This window comes from Anser anser (assembly GCF_964211835.1).
Source record: "Anser anser genome assembly, chromosome: 18".
Lineage (NCBI taxonomy): Eukaryota > Metazoa > Chordata > Aves > Anseriformes > Anatidae > Anser > Anser anser.
Window position 1 is genome coordinate 11,702,566 of NC_139739.1, and position 18,674 is coordinate 11,721,239.

Below are 18,674 nucleotides of genomic sequence, written 5' to 3' on the forward strand. Positions count from 1 at the left end.
GCGGAGGGAGAGGAGACGGGCGTTAGCGGCAGCTGATGCTCAAGGGGAGCTCGCACAGGGACGCGGCTGACGTGGGTGTGAAACGAGCGGTGATGAGATGAAGGAAGGATGACAAGTGTGGTGACAGCTCTAGCTCCCTGCCCAGTGACAGGTTCAGCCTCGTTTGCCACTGTGAGCTTTTTAGCAAGCAAGGAAGGTAAATCATGCTGTCTGAGGGGTGAACTGCTTGAGCAGTCTCACAGTGGAGCATTGTGCCTGCCTGGGACTCTGACTATAAACTATGCTTCTCTGCTGCCTGTAGCTTTTAAATGTCCCCTTTGGGGAGAGGAATAAAAAAAACCAAATGCAGCTGATGGCAAAGCCAGGAAACATAAGGAGGTCTGTCCTGAGCAGGTCTCTGCACTTGCTGCAGGCAGGTAGGTGCAGCAGAGCCGCCTGCACGGCCCCATTACAGGGGGTTCCTGGGGGAAGGTGCCAGTGGGAGCAGTGGACCAGGCACGGGCCCACCAGACCCCATGTGGGGTTTGTACCAGACATTAACGACAAAAACTGTGCTCGTCCCTTAGACCAGCTCCTTCCACAGTGCTGGCAGAGCGGGGCGGAGCTCTGACTGACAGCTTGGCACCAACGACTGCAGTGTGGTTTTTTAAACGTACCAGAAACGCTCTGCTTTAATCCATGTTTGCGGCACAGTGAAATTGCTCCACACAAAATAATTAGTCAGCTCTGTTGCTGCTAATGACACGTGCTAATGTGTTCCTTGAAAACCTGGCTATCAATTCCACAAATTTTAAACCTTCAGATCCATTATTTCTGCTCTAATTGCGTAGTTAAACTGAATCTTAGTGAAAATTTGTGTACACAAACTAGCTCCACAGGAAAAGTCACCTATTCTCCAGCGATTTGGTCCCTGATTAGGACCAAGGGCACTGCCCAGAGGGAACAAGGTTATCCTGGGCAGGCTGTAGCAGGGCAGCCCCCTCAGGGCAGCACTGAGACAGTCACGTTTTCCTGGGGTACCCATAGACCTGTCTCTCTGCCAACTGGGAGGGTTGGCAGGGTCTCAGCACTCACTGGCATCACGGACCCTGCAGTGAAGACACACAGCCTCTGCTAGGAGAAACCCTTAGTGAAACCTGGTTGCCCCTGAAGGCCACCACAAGCCATTTTCCATGGTCCTGGAGGGCTCAGGTGACCTCCCAGCCCTGCATCTCCTTGGGACAACATGGGAAATGGGGCTGCCCAGGGCCTTGGGTGCTAGCACCTATAGCCAACAGCTGCTTGGGATCCTGGTTTTGGTGGCATCAAGCTGCATTGGTGGCCTGGAAGCTATTGAGTGGCTGAAATTACTGTCTGATTTAAGAAACCTGTTTTTAGGAGCAGAGAGAATTCACTGCTGGAGAAGCTGCAACATGACTGCTATTGAAATGGTCTGAGCTTCTCTTTACCCCTTCCCTCTCTCCTTTGGCTGTTCCTCTCTCAGTTTCCCAGCTGAATTTAGACATCAGACTGGGTGCTGCTCGTGGCTGGGCTGTCTGGCAGCCTGGGGAGGATGGTAGTTTGTCTGCCAGCCAGCAGACAAGGTCCTGAGCCCTGCGAGCCACCAGCGGGGTTCAGAGGGGAGCAGGAGAGGTGAGAAAGTGCCACCTTACCTCTTGTGACACTTCCAGGAGGGAAAAGGAACAACAGCCATCGCCTGAACCTGAATTAAGTATGAGAGGATTCCCCAGGGGAGCGTTAGGGTGTAGAGCTACATGGACTGGGGAAGCTTTGGATCTTTTTAGAGCAGGACTAGAAAGGGAAGAGGCAGAGTTGAAGAGGTTAAGGCAAACATCAGCATTAAGGTGAGACAGGTTTCCAGAAGTGAAACTGCCATGTAGAAATTTATGGCACTGGGATTTTGAAGGCAACTCTTCTGTCAGATGACGTGGGCACCCGGGCTGCAGTATGTCAGGTCTGTGTCCTTGGTTAATCACAGAATGAGGGACAGATTTGATTTTATGTATGTATTATATGTGTGTGTATATAGAATATATTTGCAAATATTGTGCTATTGAGAGTGTTCTGCCTTCTGGCTCCCTGTCCTTGTCCCATCCATGACGGGGGCAGAGCTGTGGTCCCTGCCTTGGTGTGGGGCAGGGGCACAGGAGTGCCTGGGGGCACAGCAGGAGGACAGGCAGCAGGGCCATAAAGTGGTCCGTAAAGCTGGATGCCGTGGCACTGGCGTGCTCTGGGCCTTCAGGGCAGGAGTTTCTGCTCTTTTCAGGAGGAGTGAGGCAGAAGGAGGTGTAAGTGGTGTTTATCCTCTTTGTGAGCTGGAGTCAGGCTCCCTCACATGAGATAAGGGCTGGAGCTTCCCAGGGTGACCCTGGGGGCTGGCAGCTGTGCCCATGCAGGCTGCAGCTCTCCGCTAGCGTTGCAGCATTTTCTAACCTAACGGTGCCACTGTTGCTATTGCACTGAAGCCACTGAGCTCTTGTTTCAGAGCAGCTCTCCTCACTTCTAAGTTTGCTCCATCTTCATTCCTACCCCAGTAACCCCTCTCTTGTCCTCAGTCAGATAATGACAAATACCAGCGTGGGTCAGATTAGGCATGGGGGTAACGTCCAAGGCCTTGTCTGTGCTACCTTGTGCTAGGCTTGGACCTGACATTTGACATTTTGCTTGTGGTGTATTTTAGAGCCTGTATGACTAGTTGCTTATAGAAAACTGTAATCTCGATGGTCCCCCGTAAAATGCAGACTAAAAGTGTGCAAGAGCAACATTTTGTCATTTAAAGTCTCCATATATGCCCAGCTAAAGCAGCGAATCTCATCCCATTTTACTAGAAACACTTGACTTTGCAAGCAAGTCCCCAAAATAAGTAAATCACTTGGCTTCTTCTGTGAGTCTGTAGCGGAGCTTCTGTTCTGGGGACACCAGGTGCTTGAAAACTATTTTGCTACAGTATAATAGCACTTCAGGTCAGAACGTTGGAGACAACTTTCTGCACTGGGAATGGGCCTGATCCTCATCTCAGAGAGGCTGCTAGGAGCAGGTTTGGGGTTGCTGTTTTGCTGTGGTTGGATGACAGTGTGTGAAGACAAAAAGCAAATGCCTATTGTCAAAACTCTAAGCTGGGGATGTTCCAGCAAATACAGATGGTATTAAGCAAGTAGGTCTGAACTGATACCTCTCATTCAAACTGAAGCAGAACTTGCAGAGTGTTTAGTATCACTTACTAGATAATGAGGCTGAGAAGCAAAATCCCAGCCTGTACTTCAGGACGTTTTCCAGATGCTAGATATGCTGAATCCACAGGGTTAATGACACGTTGACCTCAGCCTGGCTTTCCCCATGGTGACCTGGGAGGTAAAGCCTCACTGCAGGGTGCTGCCCCTTTCGCCCTGGCCTGGTGCTGGGGGATGCAGGATTCTGAGGGGCGATGGAGAGCCCCCACTGGCCTCTCTTGCTGGATGATGGTGAGGACAGAGGCAGATGTGGGTGATGGCAGCAGTGAATGGAGCAGGCGAGGGGATGGCAGGTGCTTGGCAAGGGCGCAGGGAGCTCACCTCAAAGGCAGGAGGGGTGTACGACTAAAGCTGTTGGTACAGGAACTGAGAAAGGCCACTAGATCAGAAACCAAAGGAGCCAGATAGTAAAAAGCCCTGAGGAAGCAAACTGTAAGCAGGAGAAAGAGAGAGAGAGAGAAAAAAAGAGAAACGAAAACACAGTGGAGTTGAAACAGGAGCAAGGTTGTATGGGAAAGGTTTCTACTGGTCAGGCTGGTTGTTAGTAGAGCTGGGGTCTTGCATGGTCTGTGACAAATTACTGTAACTAGCTTGGATCTTTTCTCTTACATCTGCTCATTTTCTGTTAAAGCTACCCTCCCTCGGTGCTTGTTTCTTAGAGGACACAGCTTTGTCTGCTGTCAAGGGCTCTCCGTTTTTGCATGGGTCTTTCCCACTGACCCCAAGCAGAGCATCTCTGGGGCAGCTGCCAAACTGCTATGGGTTTGAGATTTGATTTTCGTTGTTATTGATATTTTTCTTTTCTTTTACCTTGGTGGAGAGCTGGGATTTTAGCTTTTCCATCTTGCCAGATCTTCTGAGTGGATGAAAACAGTGCAGCTATACCATGAAACCATCGCCACAACCTTCCTGCCTCCCACCCTTCTGTTTAGTTATGGAAACACAAGGACATGCTGTGTTCACATATCCACAAGGCTGCGACCACCCAGGGATACCTCGCATGGACACCTCCCCAGAGAAACATCAGGTTGTTCTACAAAGCATACGATACCCGTGCCACATGCAACCACGAGATCCAGTTTGTTTCCCCATTTTAAATGGATATTCCTTTATAATTAATTAAAGGGATATAACTGTATAACTAATTAACAATTCACAGCTGAAAGGATTTGAACAGAGGACTGTTCCCCCCTCACCTCCAACCCCCCCTTCCCTGATTACTACGGTATCACTGGCTTCTGCAGAGCTGAAATCAAATGCTCATATCTACAGATGCTCAGGCTGAGAGCACAGTGAGCCCATGGGGAGGGGGAAATGTCACCCAAAGGTGACTGCGCGTCCCCTGGACCCTGCCCTGAGGCGATGTGGGGCTGCTCACCTGCCAGGCCTCCAGCTGCTGCGAGAGGTTCACCTTCTGCTGGATGGCGTCCAGCAGCTGGCTGTTGAGGGACATCATGTCAATCTTGCACTTGGCCAGCTCCACCTCCACCGCATTCTTCCTGGGGGGAGAGCAAGAAATAAGACATTTGACTTACTTTTAAAATTATTTTAAGGAAATGTTAAACATATCCTTGAGGAGAAGTCAACAATTTAGTTATTTGGCAAGTCCCCAGATTCTAAACAGTTCATCTCCATTGGAGGACTGGACTGTCTACTTATCTGAAGAGTGGGCCAGAACTGCAAACATCCTTACTATAAAAACAGCAGATTTCAGGTAAGCACGTTATAAAAAAAAAAAATAGGAAAAGATATTCAGATATGCTACTGTGCAAATAATGTAGTATGCTTGAATGATGTGCAGGATATGCCATTAAAAGTGGAGAACTAAAATGAGGTAGAATCTACAAATAATTTTTTTGCATTTCCTCTGTTCACTAATGCATAGGAAATGAAATGGTATGTGTTAAAAAAAAACAACACAAACAAGAACAAATAATCTTTCTCTGCTCACTCGATCAATAAGTTGCAATATAAAACAAACAAAAAAGAACCCTCAGCAATTACAACTCTGCTTTCATTTTCTAGAGATAGGACTTGGATGGAAGGAAGAACCGAAGGAAGAAAGTTTATTGTGCCACTTGCTTCCTGAGAATGAGAAACTGTTAAAATTGTTTGAATTACATATTAAGTTTTAAAGAAAGCTCCCAATTTCAATGGGGATGTGCTGGCTGTCAGGAATGCTGCTGCTGTGTGTTTTCCCAGGCATTCAGTGGGCAGATGAGCCCATGGCTGAGCTCTGAATGTGTGATGGGTGGGATGCTCCAGCTGCCACAGGGTAGTGGGAAGGAGCTGTCCTCTGGGAAGGAGAAATTTCCTAAGCTGCCTGAGCTGGGAAATGCTGCTCACTGTGCTGGGAGAGCACAGGTAAGCGCAAACTGCCTGGCCTTAAGTTTTCAATTAATTGCTGTGTGATGGGAAACTGTAATGTGACTTGCTGTGAACCATTTTTCCTTGAAAATATTTTTGGGGTGAATAATTGCATCTTATTAATTGCATCTAATTCATTGCCTCCTAAGAGCTCCCTCATGCTCCCCTACAGAAAAGCAATTTGGGAATTTGTGTTTATATTCCAGGTAGTAGCTGCTTAACACCTTCTATTATAAGATCCTATTTTCCTATTGCTTCCCATGTTGCCAAACTTCAGCTTCAAGCTAAAAATTTTCCATGCCAGATGTCTGCCTCAGGCAGTGATTTTATTTTTGTTCAGAGGGGTTTTTTTTGGTAGCGCTTCAACAAAAGTGACTTAACCCTTGAGTTGCAGGGCAGGCAGAGCATCGCATGCCTGTCAGGCTGCTCGCTGCAGGGGAGCAGCCCCTTAGTCTGCAGAGGGGTGCTTTCATTTCCAGCAAGGAGATGCCCTTGTCTGCTTTCACTTGCAGCTACTGCTCATTAATCACTTGCCACTCAACCATGCACACTTGTCACGTCCCTTTTCTCTGGGCTTCTGCCACTACAGGACAGTCAGCTGTAAATGTTAGTGCTTTGTCCCAGCAGGGTCATTAACCGCTGCAGAGAAGCCGTACCTTTCCACTCCCAGCTATGGGTCTGAGCACCTTAAATAGCTTTTTGCTATGAAGCTCCTCATTGCTGCTTGGATATTACAGTGGGATTTATCACGGCGGCAGCGTGTTGCCATAGCCACGGCAAGAACCAGCAACCCACATGCACGGGAAATGTCAGAACAACCTCTCCGCGCCTGGCTGTGCAGCTGGGATGCTCTTGATTTGTGCCAACAGATGGAGGTGTAACAGAGGACAGTGACAGGAATTTGGTAGCTGGATACACAGGCAAGAGCAGCATGAATGATTAGGTCACGTAAAAAAATAGTATCTGTGCATGCAGACTTAGCCCCCTGCATCTGCAGGGGTACAATGCTCTCACCTCCTCCTCTTTTGAGCACCTCAGGAGTAGGCATGGCTGTAAGGAGATAGACTGGTGGTATCCTGGCCCATCTCATTTAGGAGGAGATTATCAGGTGTTTCCTTTCTACCTAGAGCACAGGGGGGTGAATGTTTCTGTCTTTCTGCTTGGGGAAAAGAGTGCTTGGGGCAGCACTGTTCAGCAATGCTGTGGGGCAGTGCAGCAAGCTGAGGCGCAGAGCCAGGGAAGGGGTACGGGGCAGCAAAACTGCAGAGGTCTGCAAGGAGGAGGACAGTGAAAACAAAGATTCAAAATGGTGGGAGAATCCTGACCAGAGAAATAGAGAATCATAGGACTGGAGATGCAAAAAAGACCCTGGAGCAGGAAAAGAGAGAGAGTGACCAGAGAAACGGTTTAGGGAAGAGGTCTATGCAGGGCTGTAATGGGGATGGGCAGGGGGCAGGGAAGCAGGGCTTGTGTGACTGGAATAACAAAAGAAAAATAAGAAGAATAGGACAAGACCTAGTGATTCCACTTGCTGTGCCTCAGACCAGTACCACAGATGGCAAAACAGGTTCACAGTGTCCTTCTAAACACTCCCAGTCCTGCCGAGAAGAGGCTCCTGGGATCTCCTGCTCTGCTCCTGACCTCCTGGCAGCATTTTCTACCACCAGCAAGACTGAGACTTGCTCCATTGCTTTGTCACAGCTACTGAAATTTCGGGAGGGTGGAAAAAAATCACCCTGGAGGCATCTGCTGCTGAGGAACTCCTTTGTTGCTAACTCAGCCTGGCGTTGGCTGTTCACCCCACTTACTTGGCGATGGCTTCGTCTCGGTCCCTGATGGCCTGCAGGAGCCGTTCGCTCGTCTCCTTGTCTTCAGCAGCTCCTCGCAGCCGGTCCCGCTCCTCCTTCAGCGTCGTCATTTCCACGCTCAGCAGCGTGACCTGTGGTCAGAGGGGAGGCATGAAACCCAGGGTCACTAGGACAAACACACCATGAGCAGGGGAAAAAAAAACAAGCCAGGTGGGCCAACCTGGAGACTGAGGTCCCCTGCCTGTAGGAGAAGCTGCATCTGCGAGCAAAGGGCTGCTAGTGTTGGTGCAACCCCTGGTGAACTGTGCTGGCTTGCCTAGGGGTGCAGGCACTGCTGTTCTGAGCAAGACAAGTCGCCAGGGTGAACTCGGTCACATTCAGCAACAGCACCAGGAGCCATGCAGCCATGTGGGGCAGGACCCACCTGTGACTTTGTCAGCTTTAAACCCAGTGTGGCACCAGTACTGAAACACCTCCCTCTTTGAGCGGTTTGTCTTGTGCATGCATCCTTTTTGTCCTTACTCAGACTACATTGTTGCCAATATCATCTAGCAGCAAGAGAAACTTCTTTTGGTGGGGGGAACAACGACATCATTGTGTCTTCCAAACTGGTATGAAGCTGAAGACAAAGGATGTGAAAATTCCCTTTCATGCCACAGAACTTGTTACTGGCACGTCTTAAAATTTAATTAGACTTTAAAATACGTGCAGTCTTAAATAGTCTGAGAGATTATCTGTTGTTTTGGTCCTGTGCAGAGTGAGTTAATAGGGTGTGAAATCATGCAAGGATCACATTAGCACAGCTCTGCAATATTTCATACACATTTAATTTCTTTGTCTATGGCACACGCGTGCTCCGTTATGCTGCTCCACCACCTGGAAACCCTTCCAGCACCTGACCCACCTCCCTTCTCTGAACGCAGCTTGGTAGTACGTGAGTCCTCAAAGAAATCTTAAAATAGAGGGCAGACAGTCAAAAAGGGCTCATCACATTGAGGACGTGGGAGGATCTGCTGCTAGAACAGCATGGTTGGGTCGGGGGGAAGGCAGGCGTGAGTGCAGCGCGTCTGTATGTACGCAGTGGCTTTGCTGTCCTATGCTGGGGAACGGGGAAACCCTCCCTGAGCCATGCCCTCCTGCAGCCCAGCGTGGGACACACCGCTCAGAGTGACGATGTGATGGAGAGCAGGGGCGGGAGCTGTGTGAAAGGTGCTGAGCACTTCTGCTGACATCCCAGGGTGGTGGTGGTGGTGGTGAGTCAAGAGGCAGAACTGCATTTGGGGATAGGTTTGGGGTTTGCAATTGCACCAACAATTGTTGGGATTTGCAGGTAGGGAGGGTCCTGAAGTCCTTCTATGCTAGGGACTTTGGGGAGGACCAGTCACAGCAGAGAGCAACCAAGTGTTGCTCCCTCCTGGTGTCCCATCAAGGGTACATGAGCCTGAGAGCCGTGCTGAGGAGGTGCTGCATCCAGACAAGTGTGCTGGTGTACAGATGTTCACTCAAAAAAAACAACAAACTGTGAGTAAGCCTCTCATGGTCTGTCAGCATAGCCAGGCTGCAGGGATCAAACCCTTGTTTTCACCATCTCAGATGTTCTTAAGGGTGAGGGAGGACCTGCAGGCGGTGCACAGCAGTCCCTGGCAGCACAGCCAGAGCATGTCTCACTGGTGGCAGCAGTCTGGACCCTTGAAGATGGTATTGCTGAGAGAAGTGGTCCTCAGGGAAGAACAGGCACTAGTGCTGCTTCCTTGCTGCAGTCTGCATCTAATCAGCTGCTTCAGCAGCAAGGCATCCTTGTACATGCACAGCTGTCACTGACAGGAGTATTTAATGATGCTCTTGCTCTTTTTCCTTTGGCACCATGGTGGGAGCTCCCATAGCCCTATGTGAGGCTGTCAGACCCCGGGTTGTGCTGACTTTTTGGTCAGGGACCTGTTTTCTTTTCCCTTCTCCAAAGGGATACAGCAAAAGGGCGATACAGCAGTGCTGGCAAAGCCAGCCAACAGTGTTAACCCCATTCTCTGCTCCAATACAACAGGTGCTACGTGAGCAGCTGTGCCAAAGGCTGCTTCTGCCACAGGCTCCAGATCTCCCCTGGCACGTGGAGACTTCTGCCATAGAGACGGGGTTTGCCAAGTGTCTCCTTGGGTGCCTGTCTCCATTTACTGCTTTTGGTATATGACTTTGGATGATCCTGCTGGTCTCAGTGTGGATGGATGCACTCTGATTCAACTCTTTGCATGTGGAGTTTTGTTTCAGGGTTGAATCATTCGTTGCTGCTGTGTTTGCTTTAGTGTTAGCCAGTCCCTGTTGGCCCGGGGTACTGCCTGGTGTCAGGTTGGGTGATTAGGGTTCTCTGGGTGTGCATTTAGTGAAGCCGCCAGGATGCTGCTGTGGGACATGCTGGAAGGGGGCGAGTCTTGCACTATGTACAGCACAGCAGCACTACTTTGTTCAGCAGTTGCATCTACCCTTAGGTAAATGCAAATGATAAAATATAAAAGCACTAGGAGGGCTTAGTGCAAGCAAGACGGGTCAGATTGGGTACCTATGGGTTCCAGTTCCCCATATCAAACAGCCTTGTACTTTGCTGAGAAAAGTTTAAGTGAGACAAACTGGCTGCTAAAGCAGATTGGGTGCAAGGTTTAAATGAAGTTTGGCTGCTTGAGATGATGTCTGGGATGGGCTCCTGGGCACTTGCAAAAGGAACTCATCTTACATATGTGAAGCTTCTGCACTGAGTTTAACAGAGACTCCGTCATCCAGCCATAGCTGGTGCTTGCCCAGATGCTCCTGGGCTACTTATGGTGATCTCTTCCATGGAAAGTGTGTCTTGGGGATGAACACTGGTGTTACAAGGCCACCTGTAAAGTATGGGAATCACTAACCTGGCTGTGCAGTCGCTGCAGCTCCTCCAAACTCTGCCTCAGTTTCCCCCGTTCTCCCTCCATTAACTCCCTCAGGGCTCGTGAGTCCTCACTTGTTCGCCTGATCTGTTCCTCCAAGGTGTCATCATCGCTTCGCCGAGAGCTCTGAGAGCAGGAGAGAAATCTCTTGATCGATTTTCATTAAAAAAATTCAATTACATTAATCTGGTGCTTGTTTGAGGTGGAGGGTACTAAAAAGGAAGATGAAAGTGTGAATGTGACTTTGGCAGCGTTTCAGTTTTGTTTCCATAAACCTCCACAGTGGAAACATGCTCAGCCAAGGGTAGCGCTTCTACACATGATAAAAAACATTCAGACATGGTCTCACATCAGCATAAATTGAATTTACTGAGACCTACTGACCGCTTGGTAACATGTGTCTATAATTTCTGTGACTGTAGACCTTTTGCAAGACTCTCTGGTTTTGATTTAACAAATAAAACTTTAAGTCCTTGCTCAGCTTTCTTACCAACTGCTACAGGTACTGAAGGTGAGTGCTTGCACATGGCTCTGCAGTTGCAGAGTCTGTACTGCCTCCATCAGCACGGCCTCTCAAATAAGTCATACTGGCAGTGCACTTAGCTTGCAGGTGATGAAAATAGGCCTGATTTGGAGCCTTTGCAAAAAGCCAGGTGTTTTCTCATAATTTTGTACTCCTGTGGATGCTGAGCAGTCCCCCGAGCCATCCCCTCTTCACTCACAGCACCAAGGTCCATGAACACCACTGTGTGCCAGCAAAACCCTTCACCTGTTGATTGATTCATGTCTGGCAGCTCTCCCCAAAACATTTCTATTCAGCCTCAGTTGTAGGGGCAGAACCTATCTACATAGGGTTAGAATGGTTTTACAATATTGCTAATACAACAAGGTTAGGAAAATTGTAACAGAAACAACTGAACTGCAGTGTACAAGCCCATCTGCAGTATTTCCATATTGAAAATCTAGCTTACTGGAAACCTAAAATAAAGTTTACTTTAATTACTTTTCCAGAATGACTCCCAGACTGAGGGTTGCTTGAGAGTGTAACCTTGAAACTCATGGGGTCTAACCAGTGCAAGCTGGAATCCCATGTACTGGTTTGGCTCTTGGCTGACCAGTTGAGACACAGAGCCTGTTGTGCACCATGAAAGCCCATCTCTGTGGGCCACGGAGGCTTTCTCAGAGACCAGGGACTTCAGGATCAAGTGGGAGCTTGTAACAAGCTCTCTCACCTTGGCAAGGGGGCATGTGCAACAACGGGCTCTCACCATGCTACTGACTCACCGTGGAGTCTGCCCCATCCAGCACGTTTTGTATCAGTCTTTTCAGCTCGCTGAGAGCTGCCCGTAGGCTACCAGCTGGGACGTCTTTGGCTGATGAGGTTTCTGAAGACTCATCCATGGAGGAGTCTGTGGAGACTGCAGAATCTGCGCTGTCATTTCCTCTGAGATGGGAGCAGAGATATCGCACTTGGCAATATGCTTCCCAGAGCTGCAGCCTCAGCTGGAACGAGAGAGCCCGATGTTAGCTTGGGATGTCAAGGCTGCGGAGGTCCACCTTCTATGGCACGATGAGGTGTGTGATTGCTCACACCTATCACAAATATTCACCTAGATTGCTATGTTGGTTTTGAAATGGATGCAGAGATTTACTTGCATACAGTAAAAGGGTGTTCATACCAGAGCTGGGACCAGAGCCCTATTTCTGGCTGTTGGTTCAGCTCCAAATCCAGATTCAATGCAGTAAGCTCCCTCTCCCTCTAGGACTGGTGAAGTCCATGAGCTTTCCCAGGGGCAGGAGGGCAAATACCTGTTCTCGTTCTTGTTCCAGCTCCTCTGCCTCCATGCTCTGCTCTATCTCAGATAGCAGGGATGTGCTGGTTGTGTTGAAATTTTGGAGACTTCTCTCCTCACTGAGCTCTTCTACCTTCCCTTGCAGCTGCCGGTAGGATAGCCGCACCTCCTGGAGCTCCAGCTGGCTTTGATGCAGCTTCCAAAGAAAATCAAAGAAGCAGGGAAAAAAATGTTAGTGGAGGTGGTATGGACTGGATGAATCTCTTGGTTTGTGAAGGAGCTGAGAGGGAGGAACAGGTGGCGTGAAAGAGGGCTTCCAGCCAGGAGGAAAGTACCTTTGGCTGTTTTTACTACTTATTGGAGCTTAATAATCTCCAAATGTTATTAGACACTGTTTGGGCTTTGGAATATCCTGAAAGACAAAATTAGCAGTTTAATAAGTGCTAAAATGAGGAACATTGTGAAGAAATTGGGACCTGTGTAAAAAAAAATTGCTAAAACTAACAGAGCAAAAAGTGAATCCAAAAAGAAAAGTAATATAAATACATATTGAAAAAAAATCTATACAGAAATATAAACATACTGATCAGCTAAATCCTAACACACAAAACTCAGATGTCAAACTCCCTAATTCACTGGTTTGCAATCTGAGTTAATGGAGTGTTTTAAACACACAAGACGCAACATTGGCATTGATTTGTTTTGGGGTTTATCTGTGGTCACCCAACTGTATAATTCTGTAAGCACTGGGCTGCAGTTTGCCTGAGGGGGAGCAGCCACTGCTGTGCACAGAAACTGTGCATGGGGCTGGTGCACAGCCAGGTGTCATGCGAGCAGTGGAGCTGAACGCAGCAGGGCTGTGGATGCTGGGGAGGACAGTGCTGTCTGACACATCAGCAGGTTTCTCATCTCTCTAGGGAGAGGAAAAAAAAGATACAGGTTGTTCTGGGGATCTAGGGGTACAGTGGTTGTCAGCTCGCAGAAGAGAAATAAAATCTTGCTCTCCACTAAGAGGCCCAAAGTTGCAGATAGGTCAACTTGTTCTCCAGAGAGTGACATTTGGTGAGATGGCTTGCTGGGAAACTGCTTGAGCTGTGACAGCCACAGGCTGGTTACTGTTCTCTGAAATATTATAAAGGAGCTTCTTCTAGAGCCAATTCTACTATTAAAAAATTAAGTAATATGACCAGTGCTTTCCAGTTCCTTTTACATTTCCTTCCTTGCATTTTATTTTTCCGGTTGTTCTGCCTCCTAGTTCTTGATTATCTTCCTTGTCAATTTTACCTCAAACCACATCTTTGACACAGTTTCCCCGTTCCTTTGCTCCTCCTTCTCCCATTGCTGTCTCCTCACCTGCAGGTCCTTATCATGGCTTTGTCTCTCCAGGATGAGGACTCGGTCCTGCAGTTCCTCCACGGTTCCCTGGAGCAGGTCATTCTCCTCCATCATGGCACTAAGGCGATGCTCCAGCTCCCGCTTTCTGTCCGTCAGCATTTTGATCTGCAGAGGAATGAGAGCTGGCGTTGGACCCCATGCTTTCCAGGAAGTGCAGAGGAGCGAAATCACATTTCCATGAGAGAAATGAAGCAGAAAAAAACAAAAAGTATGTATGTACATATCCTGTACCTGTGTGTGAGAGAGAAACTGTACCTCTGTGTGTGGTTACTCACTTAGGAAGGGTCTGAATGGAAACTTCTCCTTCCCCACACTGCAGGGGCAGTTCCAAAGGGTCTCACTGTGCATTGGCAGGCCAGGGAGCTGGCAGAAATGTCCAAAGGGATAAAGCGGAGCCTGGTCCCTTGTACCCTGGGAGTACCATGGGAAAAGTTACTTTTCCTGGCCTGTCCCTGACTGAGCAAAAGGTGGGATTTTCTCCTGTGTGAGTGCTGGAGAGCACGGGGAGAGCCTCTGGGCTCTTGCTCCCCATGGAGCTGTGCCATGGCACTGCCTGCACACTTTTTTTAATTGCTGCACGTTCACCAGGCCCTCATCAGGGATTTTTCTTTCTTTCTACTCATAAAGACTCCTTTCTGTGCCATGCTTATTTTTAGTTTTCAGTGTTCGGCTGCCTTTAAAATTGGTTCATTTCTTTTAATTGTCAAGGGCAGCAGTTTTAGGTGAAGAGGGACAATGTGCCAAACAAAACCTCTGTGATTCACTTAGCTGGGAACAGTGCACAGGATGAATCAGCACTAGCCAAGGTCACTTCTTGTTTAACCAAGAAAAAGGAATGTTTTCCCATATTTGTGCACACAGGACCTTTGGGGACTGTGCATGCCATTCACCACTACAGTACAACCCTAAATATTCCCTATGGTCTCCTTTCAACTCCTTTCAGCATGGGCCATAGACTAATTCAGCAAATTCCTACTGCTTTCTTGGCCTCTATGGGACCCTGTCTTTTTGTTGCTTTCCAGGTTGCTGGAAATGTTTGGTTGCATGAAGAAATATTAACAAAGTGTGTGGCCTTGCTATTTCTGCAGGGTAAAGGCTGCTGTAGGTATTAGAAAGCTGCTTTTAGGTGACTAATGGTTTCTGAAATATCTCTTCCCACCACCATCATGATTTGTGTGGGTTGGAGAAAAGGGGTGCGAGAAAAATAAGAGGTATAATACGGAGATTGTACTGAGAGTAAGTATTTGGTATCCAAGCCGGTAATGAACACCCTGAGAATGACTGCGTAACAGAAAACCGTTGCTCTGCTGAGGGCCCTGGGCCACAGGAACAGGGGAGAGGGATTTGGAAAGCAAGAGACAGGAAGAAGGTGAGGGGAGGCATACACGGTGACAGGCATGCATGGTGACGGGGATGCACGCGCGGGCAGCCCCCCTCCAAGCCTTCATACTTACTTCAAGGACCTGCTGCTCCACACCAAGGGGAGGGGAAGAGAAGGCGAGGGACCAGCAGGGAGCAGGTGGGAGCAGGAGAGAAGAAGAAATTGAGAGATTTTAGGAAAAGCTCTTCCTGATAGCTTAAAAATAAAAAAGCGGCAGGGTGGTAGAGTTGAACATCTGCCCCACTAGCTCCAGTGAGTCCCATCAGGGAAGGAAAGAAAAAGGAAGACAATATCATCCCTGCTAATGTACCAGAGCTAAACAGGCAGGGGCTCCTTGCTTTCACGCATGCATGGCTCAGAGGCAGGAGAGGATTGCTGCTTTCTTTGCAAGCATGAGGAACAACAAAAAAACAACCTTGCAGACCTTCTCAACATACCTCTGAGTTTAAGCTGTACAGACAGCAGCCCCACAAGACTTAACTCCACAGTTAAGTTCCTGGAAGATCCTTCCCGTCCATTCATTTGCAGGTGTGCTTGTGGCCGAGGCAGCAGTACAAGCTGGCCCTTGCCAACCTGGCCAGCTCTGTGTTGCAGCAAAAGTCCTTACTGGGGGAGTCTTCTGCACCACAGCTATCAAACTTCTTGCTCATCCCAAGCAACTGGGTTTGTTCACCCAGTTCAGAGGGGTTTGTTATATGGGTTAGAGCAGCCCTGGCTGCCTTTCGAAGGAGAGAGGCTGAGCACGAGTTACTCACCTCAGCCTGGAGGCTCTCGAGCCGCACGATGTGTTGGCTGCTGGAGGAGTTCTTCTCCCGGAAGTCCTCCCGGAGGCTGTGGACCTGCAGGGAGAGCTGCCGCTCCACCTCAGAGGCCTGCAAGGAGAACACCAGCTGGCATTACCTTGGGGGTTGTCCCATGGCAGTTATCTCCTCCTGTGCAGGGGAAGGTCTGCAGACCCGCTCCTGTATGACTTCTGCACAACCCCTGTTTTTGGCAGAAACTCTGAGGCCCGTAGAGTTTGGACCAGGAAAAAGCTCGTCCTGGACAGAGGCTAAGGAGAGCAGCCACTTAGACCATGTTATTTTCCCACAGGACTGGCACAGGGACACAGCCCACAACTTCCTCCTGCTGCAAAATAACATGATGACTCCTGTGCCTCACAGGGAATTTAGTTTTCCTCATAAACAGTAGCCCAGCTGGGGCTGAGGAGGCGAGCAGGCCGCTCACAAAGGCAGTGAGGGAGCCAATCTCCACAGACCCCAGAAAACACCGCTGTTGGATTTACACTTTCTAAACCTCTGAACACCTTTGGTGCAGCTTTAAAACAAGTGCCCTTTGCCTCTGATTCCTGGCTCCCGTCAGGGCCAGACAGAGAAGCATCCACTCCAGGTGACTGTCAGTGGGGCTTCGCTGGGCTTGGCCCTCTTTCCCATTTTGAAGGAGGGATGCCCCAGTTATGCGGGGTGGTTTGAGGACAGCAGAAAGGCCATTCCTTACCTACAGGATCCAGGCTGCAGACAGGCTGTATAAATGACAGCTTAGACATTTAACTACCCTCTGGACAGTTTCACTGCTGATTTTTACACGGTGAACACACTTGTTTAGGTTTGTAGGAGAACATAAGGTTTTTATGACAAATCCCTAATGAGATAGCAGAAATGGATGGTTCTCTGTTTAATTAGCCTCCATCAGGTTCCATTACACTTAGGCACAGACTTCCCCCCTGGCAGATTAGCTGGAAGTGAATTAATCCCCCTCAAGATGTGGCACTGCCATCCTGCTTCGGGCACAGGCAGAACTGTATGTCCAACGGTGAATGCCACCAGTGGCCCCATGCCTCAAACAGGGAGATAAGATGGGAGGGAGGGACGGGGGCAAGGAGAGAAAACCCCCAGCAGGGTCAGCAGTTGTTGGCAGGTTTGGGAGTCCATCTTACATCCGTCAAATGTGGGTCTGGGCTGACAGGGAGCCCAAGGCAGCAGCTCTACCAAAGGATGCAATGACTTTGTTCCAACAGCTCCTGACTCAAGGAATGAACACAGATCCAGCCTGAGCTGACCATGGAGATGACACTATCCCTTTTAAAAATGGTCCCTTAATTTCTGCAGCCTGCAGCAAATGAATTCAAATCAGAAGCAAGAGACAAAAGGCTGTTCCACCTCCATCAGGTGGAGAAACTGTGGCTGCCCCAACACAATCTTTGCAGGGGCAGCAGGAGACAGAAACATGGCTGCAGAAATCAGCCAGGTTCTGACCACTGGCTTCTGGAACAAGAAAGAGTTTCCTATAATAAGAAATAATCTTGTCTACCAATTGATTTTTAGTTCCCTTCCTATCCTATGTCAGCATAACCAGTATTTTCACCTTCTTTAAAGCCTCACAACAGAGGCCTTTGCGTACTCCCACTGCCTCTCCCATTTATTTATTAAATAAAGCTTCTTTGCACAGGCAGAGCACACAAAACACAGTGACAGCGCAGCACTATAGGGAGGGGGTGGTTATTTTTCTTCCCTTAAGCAGCTATGGATCTCAAGGCATCCTGAACTGCTATTAATTGGTGACACTAAAGAAGATGGATGGATTGTGCTTTCTGTGAATGATTCACTTGCATTTGTAGAGACTGCTGAAACATCTTCATGCTGAAATACGCTGCAGGAGCTATCAAGAATGAAAAAGCACCAGATGAAAAGCACCAAAGGATTTTGCCTGCAAGATGCTGACCACACTCCCAAGGAGCACAAGTGGTACCGGATGAGATGATACACCAGTATTTGATGGTTAATTGTATAACACAATTTATATGCTAGAACAATTCTATGTACAGACAGTACAAACATACAACGCAGCAGTAAGAAACAAGGGAATGTAAAGGCATTGTAAAAATCTCTAGTTGGACAACATACAGCTGCTGTTGCTAGTTCTGGTCCCTGTGCTCAGATCAGAAGGGCTGAAAGGGTGATCCAGAGCATAGAAAATCTGTTATATGAAAGGAGCCTAAAAGAGGCTGGCTTGTTTTATCTCATGCAATGACTGCTGAGTGTGGGCTCCCTATAAATACATCGTGGATTAGCACGCAGAAGGGAGAAGTGCTATTTAAGCAGAAGCACAGTTTTGACAGAACTGATGTGAATAAACTGTGTAAGAGTATATTGAGGCTGGGAATGGGAAGATTTCTAAGTTTCCAAGGCGCTGCAGTAGGATTCCTCCTTCTGCACCATTACAGTAAGAGGAATGGTAGCAAAAATGAATTTTGTGATGGAGCTGGATCACTTTATCACGCAGTTTCTTTCAGAGGACTGCCTATGACAGAAAGGAAATGAATTGACCTCAAAGGTCCTTTCTGGTACTGCACTGCTTGCAGGACTGTAAGGTTTCTATTCTCCAGCTTTAAATCATCATCTGGAATTTATCTACTTGCTGTTCAGCTTACATGCTCACACATCTTACTCCTGCAGTTTTAGCCCACCTGGAGGGAAGAAAGAACTCACTGCTAGTGTTTAGGGCCCTAATGCAGACAGCATGTCACAGTGTCATCTCAACCTACACATCCTATTTATTGCAGTAGAGTAAAGTAAAAATAATATTTTCTTTAGCCTCATACAGTGTAGAATACTATCCCTGACCAATAGTTTAACAGAAATAAACAGAAATGACTGCATCATGTGTTTCCCTTCACAGGAGAATGAGGAAAAATCCTCACCTATTTTTTTTTCTAGACAGGGAAATAGCTGATGCATTTAGTCTCACCTTTTTCAAAGATACGAGTTTTTGTATGAAAGAAAAAGTCTTCT

The 18,674-nt window shown here is 48.2% G+C and overlaps 1 protein-coding gene across 4 annotated transcripts in view; it reads right to left on the minus strand.

Annotated features, from left to right (window-relative positions):
* BICDL1 (BICD family like cargo adaptor 1) overlaps positions 1-18,674 on the minus strand; it is a 54,307-nt gene that overhangs the window by 5,908 nt on the left and 29,725 nt on the right. For 2 of the 4 annotated variants that reach the window (XR_014573541.1, XM_083803793.1), the window contains exons 3-9: positions 15,639-15,755; positions 13,461-13,607; positions 12,124-12,303; positions 11,599-11,817; positions 10,297-10,440; positions 7,406-7,536; positions 4,609-4,729 (exon numbers count right to left, since the gene is read on the minus strand). Coding sequence is in view for 2 of the 4 variants with exons in the window: in XM_083803793.1 (XP_083659919.1) it covers positions 4,609-4,729; positions 7,406-7,536; positions 10,297-10,440; positions 11,599-11,817; positions 12,124-12,303; positions 13,461-13,607; positions 15,639-15,755 (1,059 nt within the window). In the remaining 2 variants the exon portion in view is untranslated. Of the gene's footprint in view, positions 1-13; positions 3,661-4,608; positions 4,730-7,405; positions 7,537-10,296; positions 10,441-11,598; positions 11,818-12,123; positions 12,304-13,460; positions 13,608-15,638; positions 15,756-18,674 lie in introns of those variants that run through there. The other 2 variants (XR_014573542.1, XM_083803792.1) reach the window with 2 other exon arrangements.